The sequence below is a fragment of the Oryza glaberrima genome, chromosome 4, assembly GCF_000147395.1.
Source record: "Oryza glaberrima chromosome 4, OglaRS2, whole genome shotgun sequence".
In the NCBI taxonomy this organism is placed as follows: Eukaryota; Viridiplantae; Streptophyta; class Magnoliopsida; order Poales; family Poaceae; genus Oryza; species Oryza glaberrima.
This window is the reverse complement of record NC_068329.1, coordinates 28,584,644-28,608,934: the sequence shown is the minus strand read 5'-3', so window position 1 is coordinate 28,608,934 and position 24,291 is coordinate 28,584,644. Positions and strand designations below refer to the sequence as shown.

The 24,291-nt window shown below is 45.1% G+C and overlaps 6 protein-coding genes across 8 annotated transcripts; 3 read left to right on the top strand and 3 right to left on the bottom strand.

Moving 5' to 3' along the window:
• Positions 1-544: 544 nt before the first annotated feature.
• Positions 545-1,308, top strand: LOC127771770 (uncharacterized). The gene has a single exon (XM_052297704.1). The coding sequence runs from the start codon at positions 664-666 to the stop codon at positions 955-957; it is 294 nt and encodes a 97-aa protein (XP_052153664.1). The 5' UTR covers positions 545-663; the 3' UTR covers positions 958-1,308.
• Positions 1,309-3,167: 1,859 nt separating this feature from the next.
• LOC127771589 (uncharacterized) lies at positions 3,168-3,874 on the bottom strand. The gene has a single exon (XM_052297515.1). The coding sequence runs from the start codon at positions 3,611-3,613 to the stop codon at positions 3,329-3,331; it is 285 nt and encodes a 94-aa protein (XP_052153475.1). The 5' UTR covers positions 3,614-3,874; the 3' UTR covers positions 3,168-3,328.
• Positions 3,875-7,222: 3,348 nt separating this feature from the next.
• Positions 7,223-11,939, bottom strand: LOC127772069 (diacylglycerol kinase 1). 2 transcript variants are annotated; one of them, XM_052298052.1, is made up of 13 exons: positions 11,711-11,939; positions 10,504-10,726; positions 10,266-10,388; positions 10,056-10,184; positions 9,551-9,636; positions 9,220-9,343; positions 8,997-9,045; positions 8,683-8,765; positions 8,531-8,598; positions 8,309-8,386; positions 8,026-8,113; positions 7,817-7,933; positions 7,223-7,729 (listed from the first exon to the last, which is right to left on the bottom strand). In XM_052298052.1, the coding sequence occupies exons 2-13, from the start codon at positions 10,723-10,725 to the stop codon at positions 7,397-7,399; spliced, it is 1,500 nt and encodes a 499-aa protein (XP_052154012.1). In that variant the 5' UTR covers position 10,726; positions 11,711-11,939; the 3' UTR covers positions 7,223-7,396. The 2 variants fall into 2 exon arrangements, with proteins under 2 accessions (XP_052154012.1, XP_052154011.1); XM_052298051.1 differs by lacking the exon at positions 11,711-11,939 and having other exon boundaries at positions 10,504-10,752.
• A 1,314-nt stretch (positions 11,940-13,253) lies between these two features.
• LOC127771841 (uncharacterized) lies at positions 13,254-14,701 on the bottom strand. The gene is made up of 2 exons (XM_052297785.1): positions 14,249-14,701; positions 13,254-14,133 (listed from the first exon to the last, which is right to left on the bottom strand). Exons 1-2 carry the CDS (start codon positions 14,298-14,300, stop codon positions 13,763-13,765), a joined length of 423 nt encoding a protein of 140 aa, XP_052153745.1. The 5' UTR covers positions 14,301-14,701; the 3' UTR covers positions 13,254-13,762.
• Positions 14,702-15,406: 705 nt separating this feature from the next.
• On the top strand, positions 15,407-18,431 carry LOC127771925 (cysteine-rich receptor-like protein kinase 10). The gene is made up of 6 exons (XM_052297871.1): positions 15,407-16,226; positions 16,500-16,693; positions 16,843-17,053; positions 17,163-17,400; positions 17,627-17,777; positions 17,891-18,431. Exons 1-6 carry the CDS (start codon positions 16,169-16,171, stop codon positions 18,176-18,178), a joined length of 1,140 nt encoding a protein of 379 aa, XP_052153831.1. The 5' UTR covers positions 15,407-16,168; the 3' UTR covers positions 18,179-18,431.
• Positions 18,432-19,427: 996 nt separating this feature from the next.
• On the top strand, positions 19,428-23,751 carry LOC127771924 (receptor-like serine/threonine-protein kinase SD1-8). Of its 2 annotated transcripts, XM_052297870.1 has the most exons (8): positions 19,428-21,144; positions 21,639-21,758; positions 21,854-21,966; positions 22,124-22,340; positions 22,455-22,686; positions 22,769-22,901; positions 22,991-23,320; positions 23,458-23,751. In XM_052297870.1, the coding sequence occupies exons 1-7, from the start codon at positions 19,797-19,799 to the stop codon at positions 23,285-23,287; spliced, it is 2,460 nt and encodes an 819-aa protein (XP_052153830.1). In that variant the 5' UTR covers positions 19,428-19,796; the 3' UTR covers positions 23,288-23,320; positions 23,458-23,751. The 2 variants fall into 2 exon arrangements, with proteins under 2 accessions (XP_052153830.1, XP_052153829.1); XM_052297869.1 differs by having other exon boundaries at positions 22,991-23,751.
• Positions 23,752-24,291: the final 540 nt, after the last annotated feature.

Genomic DNA, 24,291 nt, shown 5'->3' with positions numbered 1-24,291 from the left:
ATACATTGCACCTGCGCATCTACTTCCCTGCTAGCCAATGGAAGAACTCCATTGTAGAATACCAACTTTCTAAATGACGGGTATTATTCCACTTTCTTAAACAAAAACCGAGTATTTGGACTCCTTAGTCCGTACCATAGTCCAGTACATAATAACGGCGGCACACGCCCTGGTCTCGTTCGGCACCAGAATTTCAACCGGGCACGGCAGGCGGCCGGAGACGAGACGATGGCAAACGTCACGGCAAGTGGCCAGCTAGCTATAGGCTATAGCACACGGACGCCCACAACCACAACCACAAGCAGCACACCGTACGCGCCGCAATTTGCAAACCTCGTTCCGCGCGCGAGCAAGAGCGCGGCCAACCAGAGCCACGCAATTCTGCACCCGGTTTTCTGGGAGCCCCCCACCGATTCACCCGCACGAGTCCAAAACCGCGCGTACGCCCACGCCACGCCACGCCACCGGCAGCGACGGCTCGCGCTCTAGCGATCACTAATCGGGTCGCGCGAGCTTGGTCTCTCCCCTATAAAACCACGGCTCCGCGCCACCACCATTCCGGCAGAAGGCAACACACACCCAAACACAAACAAGAGCATCATCTGAGCGTGCAGAGCTCACACAAACACACGTACAGATCGTTCGTACAAGTGCAACAAACACATGGCGAGCGGCGGAGGGAAGGCGAAGGCGTCGTCGTGGGCGGCGGCGATGAGCGTGGGCACGGTGGAGGCGCTCAAGGACCAGGCCGGACTGTGCCGCTGGAACTACGCGTTCCGGACGCTCCAGCAGCGCGGCAGGCAGCAGGCCGTGGCCGGGACGAGCGGCGCCAAGAGCGGCGGCGGCGGGCGTGCGCTGCAGCCTGCAGCGGCGGCGGCGGCGAGGAGGAAAGCCCAGCAGCAAGAGGAGGAGCTGAGGACGGTCATGTACCTCAGCAACTGGGGCCCAAACAACTAATTGTTAATGAGCTGATCAGTCAGATTAGGATCGTGTTAGGTGGTTAGATTGGTTTTGGTGCTTGCAAGATGGAACTGCTTGTATATGCAGAATAGTTTTGCACAAGATGTATATACACGATATATATGATATGGCAACTAATCAAGAGCTTTGGTTTTGCACAATTCTGTTTCTCCTGTCCTTTGTGTTTGGCCATCCAGACGACGCATTGTCACTTCGCTTGAAAGTTGGAACTTGCCTTGATGAATCTGGAATAAACTCAGAATCTGAACCTGTTTTCCTCCCATCCTCCAGGCGTGCATCAGATTAGCAGCAGACCAAAGAATTCTTCAGTATCAAGTGAACTAACGCCATCAGATGAGTCATCCGTCAACCAGTATGACGAGGAAAAAGCTCATTCTTCAGGCAGAAAAGGAATTCGCCTGATGGTCATTGCTCACTTGTTTTTCGAAGTGATCCTTTCCTTGCATTGGTGGTTGGTAGGATAGATAATTGAGTATCCTTTAGCTGTTCAGCAACACTGTGCACGGCTTTAATCAATTTGTTCTAATCCAAAATCGACTTTTGTCTCGCACAAGATGGATCCTGAAACCAACAAAATACCCGGAAAAAATGTCGCCATCGATACCACTTCCCATCCACCATATCCAATGCTACCTGTGTGCTGCAACCTTCAAGTGGCACAACAGGGAAGAAGTACTCTCATGCACGACGCTTTACTCCAACACCTCCAAAAAGTACACGATAATACTGAAAATGTCCCCATCCATCCCCATTTCTTCAGAGTTCAGAATTCATATATCCCTCCCCTCTGTGTGCTACGTCTCCTCCGATACATCGCGCTTTCCTGCTCCCTTTTGGATTCAGTTACCATTCCGTTTTGTCCTTAGCGACAAATTGCAACTGAAAATTCAGTTGATGGAATACCACTACTCGCAGTGACGAGAGCGCACAACACATCCCACATACTGGCGCACACCGGAAAAAGAAAAACACGGTCAGGAGCAGGTGCAGTGAATAGTTGGTTGAATACAGCCGCCAATCCAGCATCAAAACCGATGGTTTTGGAACACGACGGAATATCACTATGCTCTCCCTGTATATATACGCTTACCAGCATTAAGCTTTGTACGTGCAAGAAACTTCAAAGGTGGTAAAGATTAATCTCTGAGTTTGAGCGATCGATCCATCGACCGATGAGCCTGAGGTACGCGAGCAGGGTGTTGCTGAGAGCGGCGGCGCAGGCCATGAGGGCCGCGAGGCAGCCGGCGCCTGCGGTGGCCAAGCCGGTGCCAGCGGCGAAGCCATCGGCGGTGGCGCCAGGCGCGAGTCAGCGGCAGCAGGCGAGGCGGCTCTCCGGTGGCGTGGCTGAGCCGGCGGAGAAGGCGGCCGTGGCGGAGAGGATGAGGCGGCGGCGCAGGGAGAAGTCCGAGAATGTGATGCAGCTCGTGTGCTGGGGACCCAGTTAGCCGCGATGCTTCTGTTGCTGCTGTAGTGCTGTGACATCAGTTGAGCAGAGTGACTAGTGTGATTTGTGCCTTATATTCGTTTCCTTTTGTAAGATGGTAGAATCTGTGAAATTTTGACGGTATTGTATTCTGCAAGATGCTATGAAATAGTGAAGTACTGTTCCTTTTCTGAAATTTTGTTTAGCCAATTTCATTTTCTGAACTTAGGAATGTATGCATGGCTCTATTTAGGATTTCTCTTAACATTCTTCGCTCTAAGGACCTAAGATGTTCTTTTTGCTCGGATTATGTGAAACACTGCAACATCCACTGTGCCAAAAATCATCCTCTTTTCCCCCTTCTTTCTGTCTTTTTTTGCAGAACATACAGGACGAAAAGGGTACATGCAGCATACTGAAATTTCAAGATTGGTAGTAAAAAATGTCAAAATGGAATCAGTCCACCCTGGAGAAGCCGAGAAGACGGGAAAATGATTCACTACTTGTAGAAGAGGGGAGAGCAAAACAATCTTCAGATAATTGATCCAGTACTTGCAGAAGAGAGCACAATGATCTTCAGAAAAATCACTACAGGAAGTGTACACAGACAGACTGACTAACAGTATTTACAACAAAGAGAAGAGGCTTAACAACACAACCGAGGTACAAGAATAAACAGTACTAGTATTTTCTGTACCATAGATGAACAGACAGACAGTATTAACAAGAAGTCAACAAAGAAGGATTAACAACACAAGCGAGATCCAAGAATAAACAATATTTTCGGCATCCATAGACGATGATTCACATACTTAATTACATCTTCATTCACATCTGAGATTTTCAGACGCAGAACAAAACCTTCACACCACCGTATGCAGATAAGCTATCGCTAGCCTACACATCTACTAGTACTAGTCTTCATCAGGTGTTGGGACCCCAGACGGAGAGGAACATGACGGTGCGCAGCGACTGCTCCGCCCGCCTCCGCTTCTCCTCCGCTGCCCTCGCCGCCGCCGCCGCGCTCACCCTGCCCTTCTCCACCGACCCCGCGGCGGGTGCCCTGCTGCCGCCGCCGCTGCTCCTCGCCGCCGCCGACGACGTCGACGTCGTCGCCGACTGCGCCTTGTCCTTCACCGACCTCCCCGCGCCCTCCCGCACGGCCTGCGCCGCGCGCGCGCCCACTCGGCTCATGTGCCTCAGGCTCATGGATCGATCGCCTTGCACGCAAACTTCTTCTCCGGGATCTCTCTCTCCTTTGCTTTGGTTGGTTGGATTGTGGTTTGACGTGGAGGAGGAGGAGACGTGGGGGCTTTATATATGCGGAGAGGAGAGGAAGGCGATGGCCGCTGGGAAGCTCGGCTTCTGGTGGGCGGGGAGCGCGCTTAGCCGCTAACCGGCACACGGGTTTCGCTTTCGCTGGCGTGCGATAGTTATCTTCTTCTGATGATGACGACGAAACGGCGGGCGTTAGCTTAAGCTCCGCGCGGGTGAAGAAAAGTCTAGAACCCGTTTCGCGCGTCGCCGATCATTATCTTATTACTACTACTCTACTTATAGGTGCCATCTGGGACGTGTACATTAGTTGATCAATAATTGTTCTTTTGTACTTTCCGAGATACACAGCGAAAGATATTTTCACAGAAGATAAAACTCGTGATATAGTTCTAAAAGTAAAAACAAAAAAAATCCGTTTTACTCCGTAAACTATTTCATTGCTTCACTCAACATCTTAAACCTTTTTTTTTCTTATTTTACACTTTGAACTATTAAAAACAGGTCACCTTCCTCTCTAATGATATTGCTTCTTTTTTTTTCCTACGTAAGTCATGTTTCTCAATAAAATTTGGTAGGATTAAAAGATACAATATAGCCTACCTATCAACATTTTTCATAATTTTTTATCATTGTATATATATTCGAAGCACTAAACCTGATTTAAACATCAAGGTTTTAAATTTCAAACAAATAGTCATGAACTTATTTTTTTAAAAAATGAACTTTAATAATCGTGTTGTCTATGGCTATATAAAATTTCAATCTAAAATACAACTCGTATAAAGAGAAACAAATAAGGCAAATGCTTTTAGAGTGAACCATCTATCTATCTATCTATCTATTATATTATTAAAACAGTCTTGAAAGAAGGCATCACGTTCGCTGTGGAGGCTAAAAATTCTCACATTAATCGGAGAAAAGGAGAAAAATATTAACCGTTAGATCATAGTATATCTAAATTTTAGCACCTCAGATCTAATAGATAAAGATATCAGAGTTGTACAGCTAATGGAAATCTTTCCACGGAAGCTTAAAGAAACATACTAGAAATAGGAATTGGAGTAAAAAGGAGAAACGTACTTAGGAATCAGAGTAAAAAAAGAGTTCGAGATCAATACGACTAAATAAACGGCCTGTACATATATGTGAAACCAACTAATCTGAAAAGGAAAAGTTTATTTCTAATCGGGATATTTAAATTCGTTTTGTCTATATAAAGTATTTGAACTTTTTTTCATATTAAAATTAATGTATTGATCCACAGCTTGCGTTCCTTAAAAACGAACTCATGTCCATGTAAAAATTAGAACAATACTACCTCCTTAATTAATACGGAGAAAAAGAAAAGAAGAGTCCAAATAGAAATACAATATAAAAATAACTGAAATTCGGAATTAAAAATATACAATATTGAAAGAGGAGTCCAGATAGGAACCTAATACATGATTAATTAAAATTCGGAATAAAAATAAAATAAATTTTGAAAATAGAAAGAGTAAAAAATAAGAGTTCGAGTAGAAATACAATTTAAAAATAACTGAAATTCAGAATTAAAAATAAGGAATATTGAAAGAAGAGTCCGTACAAGAATCCAATACAAGATTAATTAAAATTTGGAATAAAAAATTGAAATTAAAAAAAAGAAAAGAAAATAAGAGTTCAAGTAGGAATATAATTTAACATTAACTTAAATTCGGAATTTAAATATAAGCATTATTTCATGACTACATATAAGAACCCAATAGTAGATTAATTAAAATTCGGAATAAAAAATAATATAAAATCCAAAATTAGGCAAATTAAAAATAGAGTTAAAGTAGGAATATAGTTTTGAAACAACTGAAATTAAATATAAAAAATAAAAATATCAAAAGAACACAATTCAAAAAATAAAATAAATTCTAAAATTAGAAAAATAAAAATAAGATTTCAACTGGGAATACAATTTATAAATAACTAAAATTAGTGATAAAAAAACTATTGAAAGAAAAGACCATCTAAAACAAATGACAAGATTATTTAAGTAACAGGCCTCTAGAGGAGCAGAGTGGTGGCGGTTGATGAGACATCTAAAACTATTAATAAAACACTAAATAGAATCCTAATGACGATTAAAAGGAAAGACGACGGGCAGGTCGTGAAGCAATCGGTTCAAGGCGGTTGGCGATGACTTCAAGAAAGTAAAAAAATAAACCCCAATGATAATCATATTTGATTTTTAAAATCTTAACTACAATAAAAATGAGAGGCGGCGGGAGGGTCGTATAGGAGTACAATGGCAGACCCGCCGATGGTTGGTGGGTCTTTTAGAAAGTAAAAAAATGAATTCCAACGATAGTTATGTTAGATTTTTACAATCCCAATTACAATAAAGAGTATGCGGCGGACGGGTCGTAGAGGAGTATGGTAGTAGCGTTTGACGGGATTTCTAAAAATTATAAAAAAAACATGAAACCCAACGAGACAATAAACTCTAAAAACTATAAGGTTAAATTTTTAAAGGTTCGGGCTTCAAAAAGTAAAAATAAAAAACCTCAATGATAATCATATTTGATTTTTAAATCTCAATAACAATAAATAAGAGTGGCAGCGGGCGAGCCGTATAGGAGTACAATGACAAAGTCGCTGACGTTTTGACGGAACTTCTAGAAAGTAAAAAAATGAACCTAAACGATAATTATGTTCGATTTTAAAAATAGCAACGACGGTTGTAGAAATTATAATGGCAGCTTTTGACGGGACATGTAGAAATTATAAAAAAGAAGCCTAACATGACAATAAACTTTATAGTTTTTAGATCCAATTTTTAAAAGCTCCAAGGAGAATGAATAGAAACATTGGTAGATCGAGTAAGCTAATAAAGAATAATATGACAGAAGTAAGGGGTAGCAACTGATGTGACTTTTAAAAACTATAGCATTAGAAACACGAGAATGATAAGGTATGTAGTGGACGGTTGTAGAGGAGTATAATGGTAACGTTTGACGTGACTTATAGAAATTATAAAAATGAAGCCTAACAGGACGATAAACTCTATAGTTTAGATCCAATTTTTAAAAGTTCCAAGGAGAATAAATAGAAACAGTGGTAGATCAAGCAAGCTAATAAAGAATAATATGATAGAAGTAAGGGGTAGCAACTGGTGTGACTTTTAAAAACTATAAAATTAGAAACACGAGGATGATAAGGTTTGGTTTTTCAAAATCTTAAGACATCGAAATAACTATTTAATAAATTTTAAGTAAAATCATATTAAAAATATATAATTTTATATGGGTGCTAGCCGCGCAATTGCGCGGGCCACCCAGCTAGTTTTTAATAATTTAAGGGGGGTAAAATGAGAAAACAAATAGTTTAAATGTTAAGTGAACAAGTTCGGGTAAGTAAAATGGACCGTTTTTTCAAGTAAAAAGCAGCTTGACATGAGTAATTTACACTTCCCCGCAAAAAATGAGTAATTTACGCTAGCAAACCTATACAGAGGGTTCAGGACAAGAAGTTTGTTTTGGGACATGATTTTCTGGGAACAGACCAATTGCGTTGCATGAAAATATGACATTACTCGGAAAATTTTGCAGTTCTCGAATACAGCCGGTCGAATCTACACAGGGCTGATAACTAATAAACTAGTAGTATATATAAACCCCCAAAAAGGCAGTATCGCTAACAGTAGTAGCGAACATTCTGAAATCTGAACTCTGAATCACTTATAGCTCAGCTAAGGTGAGCAACATCAACCTCATCAGGGAACTTGAACGTATCAGCTGCACCAAACTTCTTCCTCCCCTCCTCCCACTCATCTTCGTCCTCCAAGCTGTTGCGCTCGTCGTCGTCGTGGTTGCTACAGCACATCGGCGACGAGGGGTCGTTGACGCTCTTCGACTTGCACGGGTCGCTGGCGAGCATGGTGACCTGACGGAGGTGAGAGATCTCGACGACCACGGTGTCATCGTCCTTGGGAAGAGGCTGCTTCCATGGCTCCCCATCGATCCTCATGAACGTGTGCTCGGCTGCTCCTTTGTGGAACTCGAACCGGATTCTATGGGCCTGAAAAATGTGAAATGTGTGACTGCATCAGCAATGCTAGCTGAAATGTAGGGAGTTCAGGAAATGGGTTGAGAACAGATGCATCACCTGTGCTAGACGAGTTCCATGGCCATTAGGGGCAAGCAAGACAAGACCGTGCCAGGCATCGCGAAAGCCGACAACCTCGATAAGGCCGTCGTCGACAAATGGTGCAGTCAGGTCTCTCTGCATATTGCCATGAAAACTTATAAATTCTTTGCCCATGGCAAAGCCATTAGGAGTGAAACGACAACAGAAGAGGCAAGTGCTCTACTTACATCTTGTACTTTCCTGGTGCCAGGTGTTCCCCAAGGATTCAGTCCTCCAGAAAAACTTGGCAGATTCAGACAGACGATTGATCGAATGCTGAAACAATAGAGGGAATATATGTTGATTTTCATAGCTATATTCTGTGGTGATGATAACATTCTAGAAATGTGTCTAAGAAACTTGGAGATGGAAAATGGGGTTGGGATTTTGGAAGAACCAGACATTTTAGATGAAGCAAAATGGAAATTGCCTTGTACAAATACACTGCAAAGGAAGCAAGGATTTATTTACCTGCGAGGAATCTTAAGCTCTTCCCATTGGCCACCAGGTCTTTTCATGATCCGCACCTTTGCAAGTTGAGCAATGTTCCTGAAAATGGGAGCTGTACACGTCATGCATATCCGACGTAAAGGCATATAATAGCTAAGCGTGGTACTTGAAATGCTAACACCGATCAATGAGGATAATTTGATCAATATCAGGGGCATCATGGTTGCATTAGTGACAGGCTACCTCGAGGATGGGTGAGTTAGTGAAGCAGCAAACCATCCTTGTTTAAGTCCAAGTTTAGCATATGTACTCTGCATCAAAGAAATGCATCACAACATTCAGCATAAACAAAATGAAATGTGCCACAAGACTTGCCCTACAGAAACGAGAAGAACCTGATTTGTTAGCTGGTTCTTGAACTTCTCGGGATTTCTCTTCCTCTCAGAGTGAAATTCGTAAGACACTTGTGCATCCATCCCTGCAGTATGTGAAGTCATGATGACCATGTTTCTATTACTGCCTTATTAATCATGATATGCTTAAAAGATACTAAAATATGTTCTACGATAATATTGTTAACAAGTCCTGATTAAAAGGTACTGGATAACAACGGTGACTGTTTGATATCTGTTAGAGCAAGAACTAGCATAAACCAAAAAAAAAAAAAAAAAAAATCATGCTGTGCCTTGGATACCAGAGGAACTCTTACCCATACTAAAGTAATTCCAAAATCCTCCACGGTATGTGTGGTAGCCCTCCTGAACAAAAATATAAAAGAAAAAACTGCTAAGCAAGCTTAAAGATCTATATATTCAGTTCTCAGCCTGTCCAATTGTCCATACTATTCAAAAGTGAAAGTCCATGGCTATTGGCTACTACTTCTGTAATAGAAAGAATCAAGTAAAAACAGTATCCACAGTGAGTTGTCTTACCATATTAAGTGAATCGCTTCCTGATACACGGTGGAATGCATGCAATGAGTGAGGCAGCTCTAACGGAGCAATAGGTTCACATGGACCTTCCTGTGGAGCTCGCATCCTCATGATGATATGCCAACTTAAAAAAGTACATTCAAATGAGTGTTTTCTTCATATGCAGAATATATAAGGGATTACATTTTACTCATGTTTAAAACTAAAAATGACTGCTACACAACATATATGAAAGAGCTGTCGCAGTGAATTATTGGGCAGGACTTGTACTTTTCACAAGCATGACAGAAAAAACAGAAACAAATATAACATTGTGTGCTTGAGATATTACCTATCAATATTCATTTCTCTTGCTTTTTTAACTTGTCCAAGAAATGATTTCACCGCCTCTTGGTCAGTGGTTGGGTTCTTCTTCCCCTGCAGTCAAATTAAATTTAATAGAGGTATAAAACTAGATGCCAGGGAAGATTCAGAGATCATGGCTGCAGATTATGCAGACTAGGTAAAAAGACGGCCAAGGAATCCAGATCAAACTAACAAGAAAATCTCAGATTCAGTAATCTTCTACTTTAGAATGAAAAATCATGCACCCCTCACAGCTCACAGTCAATAAGACATAAAATTTAGGTATCAAGCATATGATCACTATTTCACTATTAATTCAAAAATGCATGTTTCTTAATGCTAAACCTTCTTATGTTGTCAAACAGCTCAACAACAAAAACAGCTCGTATATGATCACAAATTCACAAGAAGCGTGAATTATCTAAAGGGAGGAGATTATCACAACTGAAGAGAATATATGTGTTGGAACAAAACAATAGTCATAGACATACCCATCCAAATGAGAATGGAAGGTTGTTTCCAGTTCCCAGAGGCACGGTTGCAATAGGAGGTGGGTGAGAGAGCTTAAGGTCACTAACTACACCAAGCAGCCAACTTGCTGTGCCATCACCACCAGCAACCTATTTCAAAGATCATTAGTTAAGAGGACATATCCTAAAGCAAAAAGATCATTCTTTATGTTTTCTAGTTAGGCTACTCACAATTAGTCTTAGGTTGCTCTGAATTTGAAAAGCAATAGGGTCGCCATTAGACTTGAGCTTCTCAAAGTTGCAATACAATCTGTGAAGCACCTTTTCAGGAGCCTCTTCTGATAAATCAAAAACCTGTAAAAATTGTGGATCCAAATATGAGATAATATGAGAGAATGATATGAAGTCCTACTATGGCTCAAGGGAATCTTTTCAGCATTCCATCTTCCCAAACTACTAGATTAGGTACCTGCGCTTTATTGAGAAGCTCACGATACGTTTTGATCAAACTGCTTCCGAGTTGGCCGCCACTTCTAGAGTTGATGAATACTACTACAGGGCAACATGGTGCCTGATCAACGAGGACTTGTTCAGAGTCAGGATTCAGAATGTAATCAGGGATGCAGTAGTCTGTTAATGGCTCGCATGGCTTAGAGCAGGAACCATTAGTGCCATTTGTATGTCCATCCATCCTGCAAAACATTTTTATGAGTGAAAAGAGATTAGACATTATTGATCTATGCGCTTCACGGAACCCTTCTTCCACTTCCACGATTGTTCTTTTTTTTTTTTTTGAGCAAGGGCATAAACTTCCACGATTGTTCTACAAACGATAGTATGTAAGTAGAAAATTTTCTGATGTGGAGTGAGCCTGAAAGCCTAAATTTTACTACTGGCTATCCCACCATTGCTTGATGGGAAAAATCAGATCCTCAAAGGAAAATGCGACACTGGCGCTTTACGAGATTCCTACTAAAAGATTCACAATAATTGTTCGATAAGAATCTTGTCAAGTAGGAATTAATAAAATAATGGAAAATCAGTAAAACGTGGCAGTATCAACACCAGAAAGAACGGAATTGTTCATTAAATGAACAGAAGGAGTTGAAAGGAAAAAAAAAAAGGATGACAATGCTGACAAAAAAGCACAGCCTTTTAGAATAAAGAACGTAGATAGATACAGACGCCAAGCGAAGCATGTTCCGTAATAATTCTACTAAAAGAGAAGGAAAAAAAAGGGTAATTTTTTACATATCACAATGCAGCAGTTTCTCTTGGTAAACAATGCCATAATCTTCACAGTTACCAAAACTGAAAATGTCTAGTCCTGTCTGCAGGAAGCGTCTAGCATGAACCATGGGATTGGAGAACACAACCGCCATGGACCGAAGCCAAAGAAGCAAATTGGAGATCCTCAATTCACAGGGAAAACCGCGTTTCTTGGACCCATACTATCATCGCCCAAATAACCACACCATACGGATCTAGCGGGGGAAAAAAAAATCTGCCGTACAAATGCATGAATTCGATTCAGAATCTTACGGCAACAACGGAGATGGAATTCGGATCAGCAGCAAGCACATCAAAACTCAAAATGCACAGGCCAAGATGCAAGAAACCTCAAGACAAGATCCCTCGCAGGAGGACTCATGAAGCTCGGCGCCTATGGACATTACCTGCGATCTCAAGATTTGGGGGGGCGCCTCCAGTTCGTCTTTCGGCGCGTTTCCGACTCGCTGAGGACTGAATTCGGGTTGTCTCAAATTTGGATTTTGAGGAATATTAATAGGGCGATGGTAGCGAGGACGAAGGGGAGAAGAAGAGGACAAGAGAAATATAGAAAGCGACCTCCGTTCGAAATTTCCTTCTCTACATGGAGTTGGAGTTGGGCATTATTGCCCAATTGTCGTCTCATCTGTCCCAGATCTGCATCATCCATTGGCACCCATGAGGCCATGATGACAGATGCTTCTGACTTTTCTGGCTTTTTATTTATACTTTTTTGCCTTTGCGTGCATCACTGTATTCAGGTTAGTGAGCAGATTACAGTGAGCAAAGATCGATTTCATCAGATTTAAGGTTATATTATTCAGACCTGTTTATGTGGTCGAGGGCTTCAGATTTGTTTAGAGTAGAAAAAATAGTTCATTTTTGCATGGGGAATCTAGATTCTAGAGAAGTTGCCGTGTTGCTGACACGGTTAAGATATTTTCCATCACCCATTAAGAAAGACGAGTTGACCAAACACAGAAGTTTCCCAAGCGTTAGAACCTGCATTTGAACATTCTATATATTTGCTGCTTATTTCCTTCTGTCGACAAACGGATTAGGCGCCAACGCAACTACTCCTTCCTCTCGTCTGTCTCTACATGTTCAATTCAATGCCCTCACAAGTCTAACGTAAATCCAATCCTAAGTCCAATTTTCAGAGATGCCAAATACCAACCATGTATGCATCTAGAACTGATCAGCGCAGGAATACAAGTATTGAACTCGTGCGTGAATGAACACGCGACGACCAATCACATGAGCCGAACCGCAAGTTGGACAGTAGCAGTATTTGATTAAGCCCAACCACTCTAGCTTAGCAGTCTCGCTAGTCACTAGGCGACGCGAGAATCTGTGCTTCTGCAGATTTTCTTTTCGCCGGAAGCACGGAGCCCGTGAGTGGGGGGAGCACCGGGCACGGGCGGCGGTTGGTGCGCGCGCGAGAGAAGCTCGGCTGCTTTGCGGTTTTGGGCGCGTTCTCGCGTTGGAATTCGTCGCGCGTTCAACGCCGATGTTTGTGTTTCCGAGCGGGTTCTGTGTGTGGTCGCGGTGGCGTTCGTTCTCATTACCGGTGGGTTTCCACCCGCTGACGGACGCCTGACGCGGCGCGGCGCGGCGCGGCGCGTGCCACGGTGGCGCATGTGGACAGCGCCATCAGAGATAGGACGAGAGAATATGTGATGGACTGATGGTGGAGTGGGTGGCACGGCGGGAGCAGCAGCGTTGATGCGGACGCCCGGCGAGGGGTGGATGCTTAGGCGCGTTAAACTCCCCGCAGTGTGACGGCAGTGACGCGAGCTCTGCCCGCAGCATGTGGTAAACTTGGATAGTGCCGTCCGATGTCTAGATCTTTATTTTTTTCTCTCCTGGATTTGCTTACATGGTTTTTGAAGGAGGGAAAGGAAAACAAGTTCACTGACATGACGTCAAGGAGAAAGAAGAAGGGGGGGTGTTTTGTCTTCTTTTGAATGCGACAGTTCGTTCGTTGGTAAAAAGAAGCATGGTGGCCGTGTATAAATGGGCCTTAATCCCAGCCCAATCAAGCGTGAAAAGGATGAGGATTTGAACTTAAATTCTAGCCCATACAGATAAATGGGCTTGAATTGAGGCCCATTCTAAATGAAGCCGGATTGTAGGTTGTTCCGCATGGGAACACTTTGGGTCCCTATATTTGTCGCCCAGTCCTATTTTCGTTTGGTCGCAAAACCAGATACAACTCATCCCTCAACTTACAAAACCATGCAGAAAAGGTCCCTCGGCAGTATTGTGCCCGGTTTTAGATGACGTGGCACCTACGTGGCTCCTTTTGACTAGGTCCTCGTCCCACGTGGCATTGACGTGGTGGTGACGTGGCAACTTGATATGAAAAAATATTAAACCCCATGGGACCCACATGTCAGTTTTAGACGTAAAGTAATAAAAATGGTGGGGCCCACGTGGGCCCCGCATGTCACTCACCCCTACCTCTTCTTCCTCCCCTCTCCGGCCACGGTCACGGCGGCGCCGGGGACGACGACCTCAAGAAGACTCCGCCCGCGCGTCCGCCCGTCGCTGCCCCAGTCCGTCCCGTCGGCTTCGCGTTGCCATCCGCCCCCCGCTCCGCCCCGCCCCGCCGGCTTCGTGCCGGAAGACGACGACGACGAGGCTGGCGCCCTCCGCTTGGCTCCGCCGCCCGCCGAGTCGCAGCCGCACGTGGACGGGAGCTCGAGGCAGCCCGCCGCCGCCGCCGCGGAGGAGGAGGAGGAGACCACGGCGCTCAAGACTCTGCAAGTTCCATCTAGCTTCTTCGTCGTCGTCGTCTCAGAATTCTCTGCGGATGGAATATTCAGACCTGTGGATCGGACAAAGTGTACTCGTTTGAATCATTGATCATAGCTGGAGAAAAAACCTAGGAGCTGGGGATAACTGATATGATATATATGGAAGATGTGATCATCTCAACTAACAATCCATGGTGTTGCTGGTTGTAGTTGCTAGTACACGTTTGATGGGAAACATGCAGGGGCGGCAGCAACCTGCACGGCTGCGTGGACGAGGGCGCCGCGGCAGGAGCAAGCGGCGGAGATCCCCATCGTGCTGTTCCCGTCAGTGGTCTTCCCGGCGCGACGGTGCAGCTCCAGGCGTTCGAGTTCAGGAACCGGACCATGGTGCACACGTGGCTCCAGGTTCGGCGTCGTGTACGCCGGCGGGCGGCGGCGCCGCGGCGGAGTGGGGGGTGGGGTGGCGGCCGGCGAGGTGGGGTACGTCGGCGGCGACCGGTTCCGCGTCGTCGGTGCCGTCAAGACGAAGCCGTACGTGGTCGCGAGGATCCGCCGCGCCGCCGCCCCTCACTCCGCCCCGCTCTACCACCCACGCGAAGCTTCTTCGTCGACGGCAATGGCTGATATGGGAAGGTAGGGGAGAAGGGTACAGAGAGGAGAAAGAAATTGCTACAGCCTACATACGGGGCCCACGTGGGCCCCACCATATTTATTTTGTTGTGTAGTTGACATGTGGGCCACCGTGGGCCCCACCATTTCTAAATTAATTTTTTTGTGTAGTTGACATGTGGGCCCGCTGTTTTTATTTTTTTTAGATATAATTGCCACGTAAGTGCCACGTCAATGCCACGTGAGACGGAGACCTAGTCAAATCAGCCACGTAGGCGCCACGTCAGCCAAAACCGCTATCCAAACCACCTTAGGACCTTATGTGCACTGGTTTTATAAGTTGGGAGATATGTTGTATCCGGTTTTACCGTTCAGGGACAAAAATCAGACTGACGACAAATAGAGGGACCTAAAGTGAACTTATTCCTTCCGCATGTGACAACTAGATCTGGCCTGTTTACGGTATAGGCCGCTAACGGTATAGTCGGACTGGCCTCCAGGGGAGGGGATTCGCTGCCGGCGAGGTGGTGTGCCGCGGCGACGGCGGAGGCGACGAGGCCGAAGCCGCCGGCGGTCTGGCCGGCGATGGAGGGGGGGGGGGACCCGCCGGCCGTAGGCGCGATGGGTCGGCCGCCCAGATCCTCTCCACCGTGAAGATCTCCCCATCTTATCCTCGGCGATCTGCGTTTCCCTTGCTCGGAAAGGCGACCCAGAATCAGTAACTACGTACTACTCCTCCCTTAATTCACCTCAGATTTTAAGCGATATTTTTGGTATAGGAATGCACGAAATGTCATCCTGCCTGCATGAATGAAGAAATTTCTGGGTTGTTAGGTCCCGCAAAAATTTAATCCCAGTTCCATCCTGTTCCCACCTATACCCGTATAGACAATCTACAGGGATTGTGAGTTAGGGATCGGGAAGATATTTAGAAATTTTAGTTATTCGCCGCATATGTTGACTAATCTGATAATCTGCAAGGACGTACATTTCCGCGTCTCAATTTTCATTTTTTTTTCAGCACTTGGTCCATGCTAGACTGTCCCGAGATTTCTCCGGCTGCTGTTAATTTGTTGCCACTTGCCAACGAAAAGCATTGCTCTATGAAAAAAATGCATTGCCTTCTTCGCTCCTGTCCTAACTCCTAAGCAAAGCTAGGAGGTGGCATGGTCAGATAGTGACATCCTAAGATTGTTTATTCATGATCTCGTCAACAAATACTGAACTTGTCAAGAACATGGAATGGTTGAAGTGGTCAAGCGAAGGATAACAGTATCTAATACATCACGTTCCATTGTCTTATAGATTTATCAGTTTTTATTTGTCATTCTACCAATCTTGTTGACCAGTTGTTCTGTTTGATAAGAACGGAGCATTGACAACATATTATCTTGCAAATCCACGAAATTTCGATGTTGACATGCATTCCTCTAGGCAAAGCATAAATGCTCAATTGTCTTAGTGAGCGCTGATACTGCCATCTTCCTTATCGGCATCATGCTCATGCATTTCTGTGTGTTTGGATGCCTGAAGAGATTTGTCATAAAGCAAATGGGTAATATTTTTATTACTGACTTCTTCACATGTATTTGGATTCCTTCTACGATGTCATTAGTGTTTCTTTCTGTTGTATGATTTAGAGGAATAATTTGTATGATACATGCCATTGTTCAGATTATGAATATACAAGGCTAAGACTTCATAATATTCTACGGCCAAACATAATTTCATGACAGTTATCTCTTAGTCTTAGAGATTGCTGATATAGTTCAGTTTGCGTTAACAGCTGTCTGGTAGGTTTATATCTAATATTTTTACTAATCTGCAGGCATAAGGAGAATACAAGCACCACGGCTGATCACAAAAGAAGCTGGACCACCTGCAGATGAAGCTATATTCAGAAGTGATTCAGTGAAATCCGCAGTTCTAAGCTCACCACTAGTTGAGTTTAGCACGATTTATTCAGCAACAAATAATTTTAGCAACAAGCTTGGTGGAGGCGGATTTGGTTTTGTTTACAAGGTATGGTCATTTAAACATTTTATCATTTTATCCTATCTTGTTAATATGAATGAAATTGTTGTTTTTACTATCTTTGTTCTGACCTGGAATTCAAAATCGTAATGCTATAAGATCAATACCTGAACCAACATAGTTGATATTACTTCTAGGGGGTACTACCTGATGGCCAAGAGATTGCTGTCAAGAGGCTGTCAAACAGATCCAGTCAGGGATTGGAAGAGTTCAAGAACGAGGTGATAGTTCTATCCAAACTGCAACACCGGAATTTGGTTAGGCTCTTTGGTTGTTGTGTTCATGGAGAAGAGAAGATGTTGCTGTATGAATACATGCCCAACAAGAGCCTTGACTCATTTATTTTTGGTAACGTTTAGTTTGATTCCTGCAAATCCTGACGTTCTGATTTTGTTTAGATGTAAGCCAGTAACTGAACTTGTCTGCTAATTTGGTGCTTTCATGTGAATCTTATTAGATGAAAGTAAGAGGCTAATATTTGGATGGAAATTGCGATACAAGATTATTCAGGGAATTGGGAGAGGATTATTGTACCTTCATCAGGATTCCAGGCTCAAAATTATTCACAGGGATCTCAAAGCGAGCAATATTCTGCTTGATGATGATTTCAACCCCAAGATATCTGACTTTGGTATGGCTAGAATATTTGGTGAACACCAACTTCAAGCCCTTACCCACCGAATTGTTGGAACCTAGTAAGGCTCTTTTTCACTTTTGTTCACTAGAGTAAAATTGAACAAAAATGCTACGATCCAACTCTTAACTGTACTGACCTGCCTCACTAAACTACTGCTTTCTTCTTGCATCATTAACTCTATGATTTTACTACATTATTTAGATCATAACAAAATCCACCTGCTAGTTGACATTACGAGATGTCCTAGAAGGCAAACTAAATGTGCTAAAATCTGTGAGATGCAGTGGCTACATCTCTCCAGAGTACGCAATGGAGGGCAAATTCTCTGAGAAATCAGATATCTTCAGTTTCGGCGTGTTGATCCTAGAGATTGTGAGCGGACGAAGGAACAGCTCATTTGTTGATGAAGAATGGTCAATGAATCTCTTGGGTTACGTAAGATGATACTATCTTCTTCCCCTTGTCATTTTCCAGTTAAATGGCAAACTATATGGTAATCAATACACGTTTTATGATTGGCATCTTCTAATTCACTGTACCCATTTCAGGCGTGGACACTGTGGAAGGAAGGCAGTGTCTCGGAGCTGATCGATCCACTCATGGGCACCATATGCTCGTACGATGAAGTATGCAGATGCATCCAGGTTGGTCTTCTGTGCGTGCAGGAATTACCAGGTGATAGGCCAAGCATGCCCCTGGTGCTCAGGATGCTCAGTGGGGACGTTACACTTCCTGCTCCGAAGCAAGCTGCATTTTTCGTCGGAAGGGTTCCTCTGGATGATAACAATACTGGATCGGGGAATCAGTTGACGTATACTCAATTGCAAGGCAGATAGCTCCTTGTCAGTGCCTCTGAATCTCTTGTTCAACTTGCCAACCTGGATTACTGAAGTTGGTGTCTCTCATTTTCCCTGTTTGTTTGTTGTTACCTAGTAATAAACCTGTTATTATTTTTGTATATAGGTTTGCTTGTAATATGTGGAACTGTAAGTGTATTTGGGAATTGGAATGCCGTTTGTTTATACATCTGGGTATCAGGGTATGCAACACCAGGAAATTTATCCTCCTGTTGTGGGCCTGTTTGGTTGATGCCCTGAGCACCATGCCTGAAAATTTTGCACGCCTGACAGGCTTCTGAGAAGTTCTTGAATGTTACCTGGCCAGGCGGCCTGAACTTTTGCTTGTTTGGTTTGCTGCCGCTGCCTGAGAAGGGAAAAAGTGATTTGGGTCTGATAATTCACTAGTAAGTCAAGTGCTAAACGAGAAGACGCAAATTTCGGCGAGATTGCTTGACAGTTCCAACTGAAATCGTAGCTTTCCAATAGCAATTAATCACATACATAAAAAAAAGGGAAACCAAAGGAGTACAAGGATTAAAAATATCTCCAAATCCAAGCAGCAGTCGGCAAGCTTCAATCGGCAACAACGACAGGAGCGAAAAGAATCACAGCATTGGCTGAAGCTTCGCGCCAAGATGTTGCAACAACGACGGGATCCGAAGAATCGACAGCCGCCGCGAAAGACGACGGGATAAATCTGGTGTCGCACGCCGGCGACGGCAGCAGGGGCTTTCGCGTAAACGACGGCGACGGTGGCATGGACTTCACTCGGCGGCGATAGCTACGGCGGCGGAGGCAGCCAGGCAAGGGCTTCACGCAGTGGCGGCATCAGAGCTTCACGGGAGGGCAGCTTCGTTCTGCTGGCTGCCGAAACAGATTATGATGGTAATCTTCCGTCCTCGCTGCGCCTGAGGCTCAGGCCACCGATTTTGGTGGCCTGACTCAGGCTAATCACGCGTCTCCGTGTTGAGTAAAAGAGTGTCAGGCTAGCAACCAAACAGAGCCTAGAACGAGTCAGGCTGGTCTCAGGTCAGGTAAATTTTTCTCAGGGTAGCAACCAAACAGGCCCAGTGACCGGTTATCAAATCTGTTTGCTATTTTGAGTAGGATTTGAGTGTCTGTAAAAAGTCATTTGTGAGACATCGTGCACGGGAGACTTTTGCCTTGTGTTAACCCATTGGATAACTAGGATGCATATTGTGCTTCTCCATTTCCTTTTTCAGGCCAAAAGAATGTAAAGCTCTGCTACATGGTTACGTGTAGCCACAGGTCGTGCTAAGACGAAGAAATCTTTGGAACGAAGCAGTCACATTGACCTGCACTTTTTAAGCAATTTTTTCACACCCAATTGAGTGCAAATTAATAAATTCAGCCAATTAGTTGGAGTACGACTTTGAGAGAATTTAGATATTGTCGTATGGGATTTGATGTACCTCTTTCAAATTCTAAATAGACAGATCCGGACTACCTGAATTAACTAGTTTATCATCCAATATTCCAATCCAAGTATCCAGAAATGCCTATGATCAGTATACATGACCATCCTTCATGGCCATCTGCTGCATGAGCTAGCCTTTCTGCATGCAACAAGAGCTAGAGACATTTTGATCTTGTCATGAGGTCAACCAGGCAATCGTCTAACCTACTCCGCCTGGTCGCCTTCTTCTTCCTCCTCTCCGGCCAAACGTCGGCCGCCGCCGCCGCGGGCGTCGCCGACAAGATCGACAAGGGCCAGAACCTCACCGACGGCCAGACGCTCGTCTCGTCCGGCGGCGGCTCGTACACTCTGGGGTTCTTCTCTCCCGGGAAGTCGACCAAGAGATACCTCGGCATATGGTTCACCGTGTCCGGCGACACCGTCTACTGGGTAGCCAACCGTGACCGCCCCCTCGACGGCAAGTCCGGCGTGCTGCTGCTCAACGACGATGGCAGCCAGCTCGTCCTGCTCGACGGCGGCTCTCGCCGGACGGTGTGGTCCGCGAGCTTCTTGGCCGCCTCTGCCGCGGTGGTTCAGCTTCTCGACTCCGGCAACCTCGTCGTGCGCAATGGCAGCGGCGGCGACGCCTACCTGTGGCAGTCGTTCGACCAGCCGTCGGACACGCTGCTGCCCGGCATGAAGATGGGCAAGAGCCTGTGGAGCGGGCAGGAGTGGTTCATCACGGCGTGGCGCTCCGCCGACGACCCGTCGCCGGGCGACTACCGCCGCACGCTGGCCACGGACGGCCTACCGGAGCTCGTCCTGTGGCGAGGCGGCGGCGGCGGCGGCGGCGGCGCCACCAAGGTGTACCGCACGGGCCCGTGGAACGGCAGGTTCTTCAACGGCGTCCCGGAGGCGTCCAACTACTCCGACAAGTTCCCGCTGCAGGTGACGTCCAGCGCGAGGGAGGTGACCTACGGCTACGGATCGGTCGCCACGGCCGGCGCCGCGCCATTGACGCGCGTCGTGGTGAACTACACCGGCGTGGTCGAGCGCCTCGTGTGGGACGCGAGCAGCCGGGCATGGCAGCGATTCTTCCAGGGCCCGAGGGACCCCTGCGACAGCTACGCGCGGTGCGGGCCGTTCGGCCTGTGCGACGCCGACGCCGCGGCGACGTCGTTCTGCGGCTGCGTGGATGGGTTCACCGCCGCGTCGCCGTCGGCGTGGGCGTTGCGGAACACCTCCGGCGGGTGCCGGCGAGGCGTGGCGCTGGACTGCGCCGGCGGCGGCGGCGGGAGCAGGACGACGGACAAGTTCAAGGTGGTGCGGGGGGTGAAGCTGCCAGACACGCGCAACGCGTCGGTGGACATGGGCGCCACGGCGGCGGAGTGCGAGCGGAGGTGCCTGGGAAACTGCTCGTGCGTGGCCTACGCCGCCGCCGACATCAACGGCGGCGGCTGCGTCATTTGGACGGACGACATCGTCGATCTTCGCTACGTTGACCGCGGGCAGGATTTGTACCTGAGATTGGCTAAGTCTGAATTTGGTATGTGCATTGCTTTATTTTCAATTTTATCTTGAAAGATTATGTTCTAAAACAATAATGAAAATGGGTTTCAATCCGAGCCTATATTTTGAATGAAAATGACCCCAGATAAAAGATTAGCGAAAGAAATGTCAAAGTAACAGTTCTTTTTTTTTAACAAAGTAACGATCCTGATGTCACCGTAAAAGAAATGCCGACATATGATACTCTCTCGAATATAAGTCACTCTCACCTTTTCTTTTTCCTATTCAAACTTTTTAAGTTTAATTTAGTTTATAGAAAAATATAACAATATTTTCAATACAAATAAACATATTATCAAAATATTTTAATATTATATTTAATGAACCTAATTGATGTCGCAATCTCTGTTAATTTTTTATATAAATTTGATTTAATCTAAAGAAGTTTTAACTAGAAAAGTCAGCTAAGGGAGTAATTCTGAGCATGAACTGATCTCTCTCTATGTCTTTTTTTTTTTGTCTGAGTAACAGTTGAGACCAAAAGGTCTCTGATTGTACTAGTTGTCCCACCTGTAGCTGCTACTATTGCTATTCTTTTGATCGCCTTTGGGGTTTGGGCTATTTGGTGCAAAAAGAATCACGGAATTTTAGGTAAATCCAGGCTTTTAATCTTAAGGATATTTATTATGAAGTTCTAAGCTAACAAACTGTATGCTAAATTGCTAATACCACAGATGTTATTCCAGATAACCCTTCTATGGGCGTTGCTTCAGTCAATCTAGCTACTATAAAGTCTATTACTGAAAATTTCTCAGAAAATTGCTTGATTGGTGAAGGTGGATTTAGCACCGTTTATAAGGTGAGCCTCTCTCTTCAGAAGATAGACACATGTAACATGAAAGTTGCACTAATCCTCATGAAAAAAGAAATTAAACATAAGTTGCAAATACTTAATACCGTACACTGGCAAATGCCAAAAATGCAATTGCAATCACCTGAAATTTGGAAATGACCAGGGAGTACAATCTGACGGGACAATGGTAGCCGTGAAGAGGCTAAAGCAGTCAGCTCTGACGAACAAAGGCAAGAAGGATTTCGCCAGAGAAGTGGCAGTGATGGCCGGGCTCCATCACGGTAGCCTTCTCCGCCTCCTAGCTTACTGCAACGAAGGCAATGAGCGTATACTGGTATACGCCTACATGAAGAACAAGAGCTTGGACAACCACATTTTCGGTACCCACCCTGTTCTATCTGAATTCAGCTTATTAAGCTACATCACTGACCTGATCATAAATTCACCATGACATGAATAAATAATGTCACCTTCCATGTTCTTCTTCATTTCAGGCCCGTTGCCGCGTCGAGCTAATCTGCACTGGAGAAGAAGACTCGACATAATTCAGGCCATCGCGAAAGGTGTCGCGTATCTTCACGAAGGACCAGACGGGAGTGTAATCCACAGGGATCTCAAGCTGAGCAACATTCTTCTAGACGACGAATTGAAGCCTAAGATTGCAGACTTTGGCACCGCCAAGCTGTTCGTCGCCGATCAGTCAGGCCAGACCCTCGTGGTCTCACAGTAAGTAAACTAATGGCTGTTCCTAGTAGCAATGTTGCTCAAGTTTTGATTTGAAGCCTTGAATTGAATTCGTGAATTGAAGAGGTTATGCATCTCCGGAGTACGCGTTACGAGACGAGATGACGCTCAAGTGCGACGTCTACAGCTTCGGAGTCATCCTCCTGGAGACGCTCAGCGGCGTTCGCAACGGCTCAATGCAGACGCTTCTTCCACAGGTAATCAAGCAGTGCACTGAACACATCAAATCTTCATTGCAAGACAATGGCATTTGGATCCTTCAGTTAGACCTCTTTTGTGCATACAGGCATGGAGGTTGTGGGAACAGGGCAACCTCATGGACCTCCTTGACCCGGCAATGGCGAGGCCTGCACCCGACGATGCAGAGCTCCTGTACGATCTAGAACGGTGCATCCACATCGGGCTTCTCTGCATCCAGGACATGGCGGACGATAGGCCGACCATGTCCGAAATCGTCGCCATGCTGACGAGCAGGACGTCGCAGATGGAGCAGCCCAAGAGACCGACACTTGACAGCAGAGCCGCCATGCGTCCGCTTCGTCAGAGTGATGTCCAAGGCTCAACCACAACCGATCTCACCTAATGCATGCAGACTGCCTGGATTGGCCGCGCTCAGGTGTAGTAGAAGAGAAGGATTTTCTTTTCTCTGCTTGTAATTGAATGCATGTCTGTTGACTTAGTTTCTCTTTGTAGATGTCTCTTCTGCTTGGCTGCTTGTGACTTGTGTCATTGCGTGGTCATCTTTTTTTGCAGATATTCCATTGAATGGCTGATGTATTCATGATTCTAGCTACAGATTAACATGATATGATTATGAGGAGCAGTTAACTGGAACCTTTTCCTTTTTTGGTTAACTTGTTGACAAGCAGCGAAGGACGTTAACTTCTCAACGGTAATCAACAACCCGGAAGTTGGCGTGCCGTAGAGCACGTCACGGGTAATCCGGCCCGGCCCATTTCAAAGTCACGATGGTAATGGGCCAATTTTATACATGTGCATACGTTTTGTCTCATGTAACACATAATTTTCATCCCTCGAGAGGACATCCCCCGTTATTTGTAAGTCATTTAAATAGTTATAAATATATTTGAAAAAAATAACAACATAGATTAATATGAAATATATCACTCCACAAACATGTGTCAGGGTTACGGGTTAGGTATACCCTTTACCCTTTGATATACGTCTCATATCGGTATGGTATATCCACGCGTATACGGATATTCTCCGCATATATTAAGGAAACCCCTCACGGAGTTTACAAATGGAAGGAGTTCTACTCGGACAAGACTGGGTCGTCAATGTATCGTGTAAGGTTCGATGTTTCCGAGTTCTACTTGGAAACCGCCTAACCTGTGATATAAAAGGGACCCCCCGGGGAGGGCCTGAGGCATCGAATCTCAGAGCCAACACAACCCTCACAGCCTACGAAGTCGGAGCCTGCAAGGAGCCAAACCGCTAGGGATCTAGTCGAACCAACTCGACTACGATCTCGCCGGATCCGTCGATTTCCATTGTTCCCTTTGTAACCTGTGTTTTTCATCATATAATCCCACATCAACTGGATTAGGGCTATTACCTATCAAG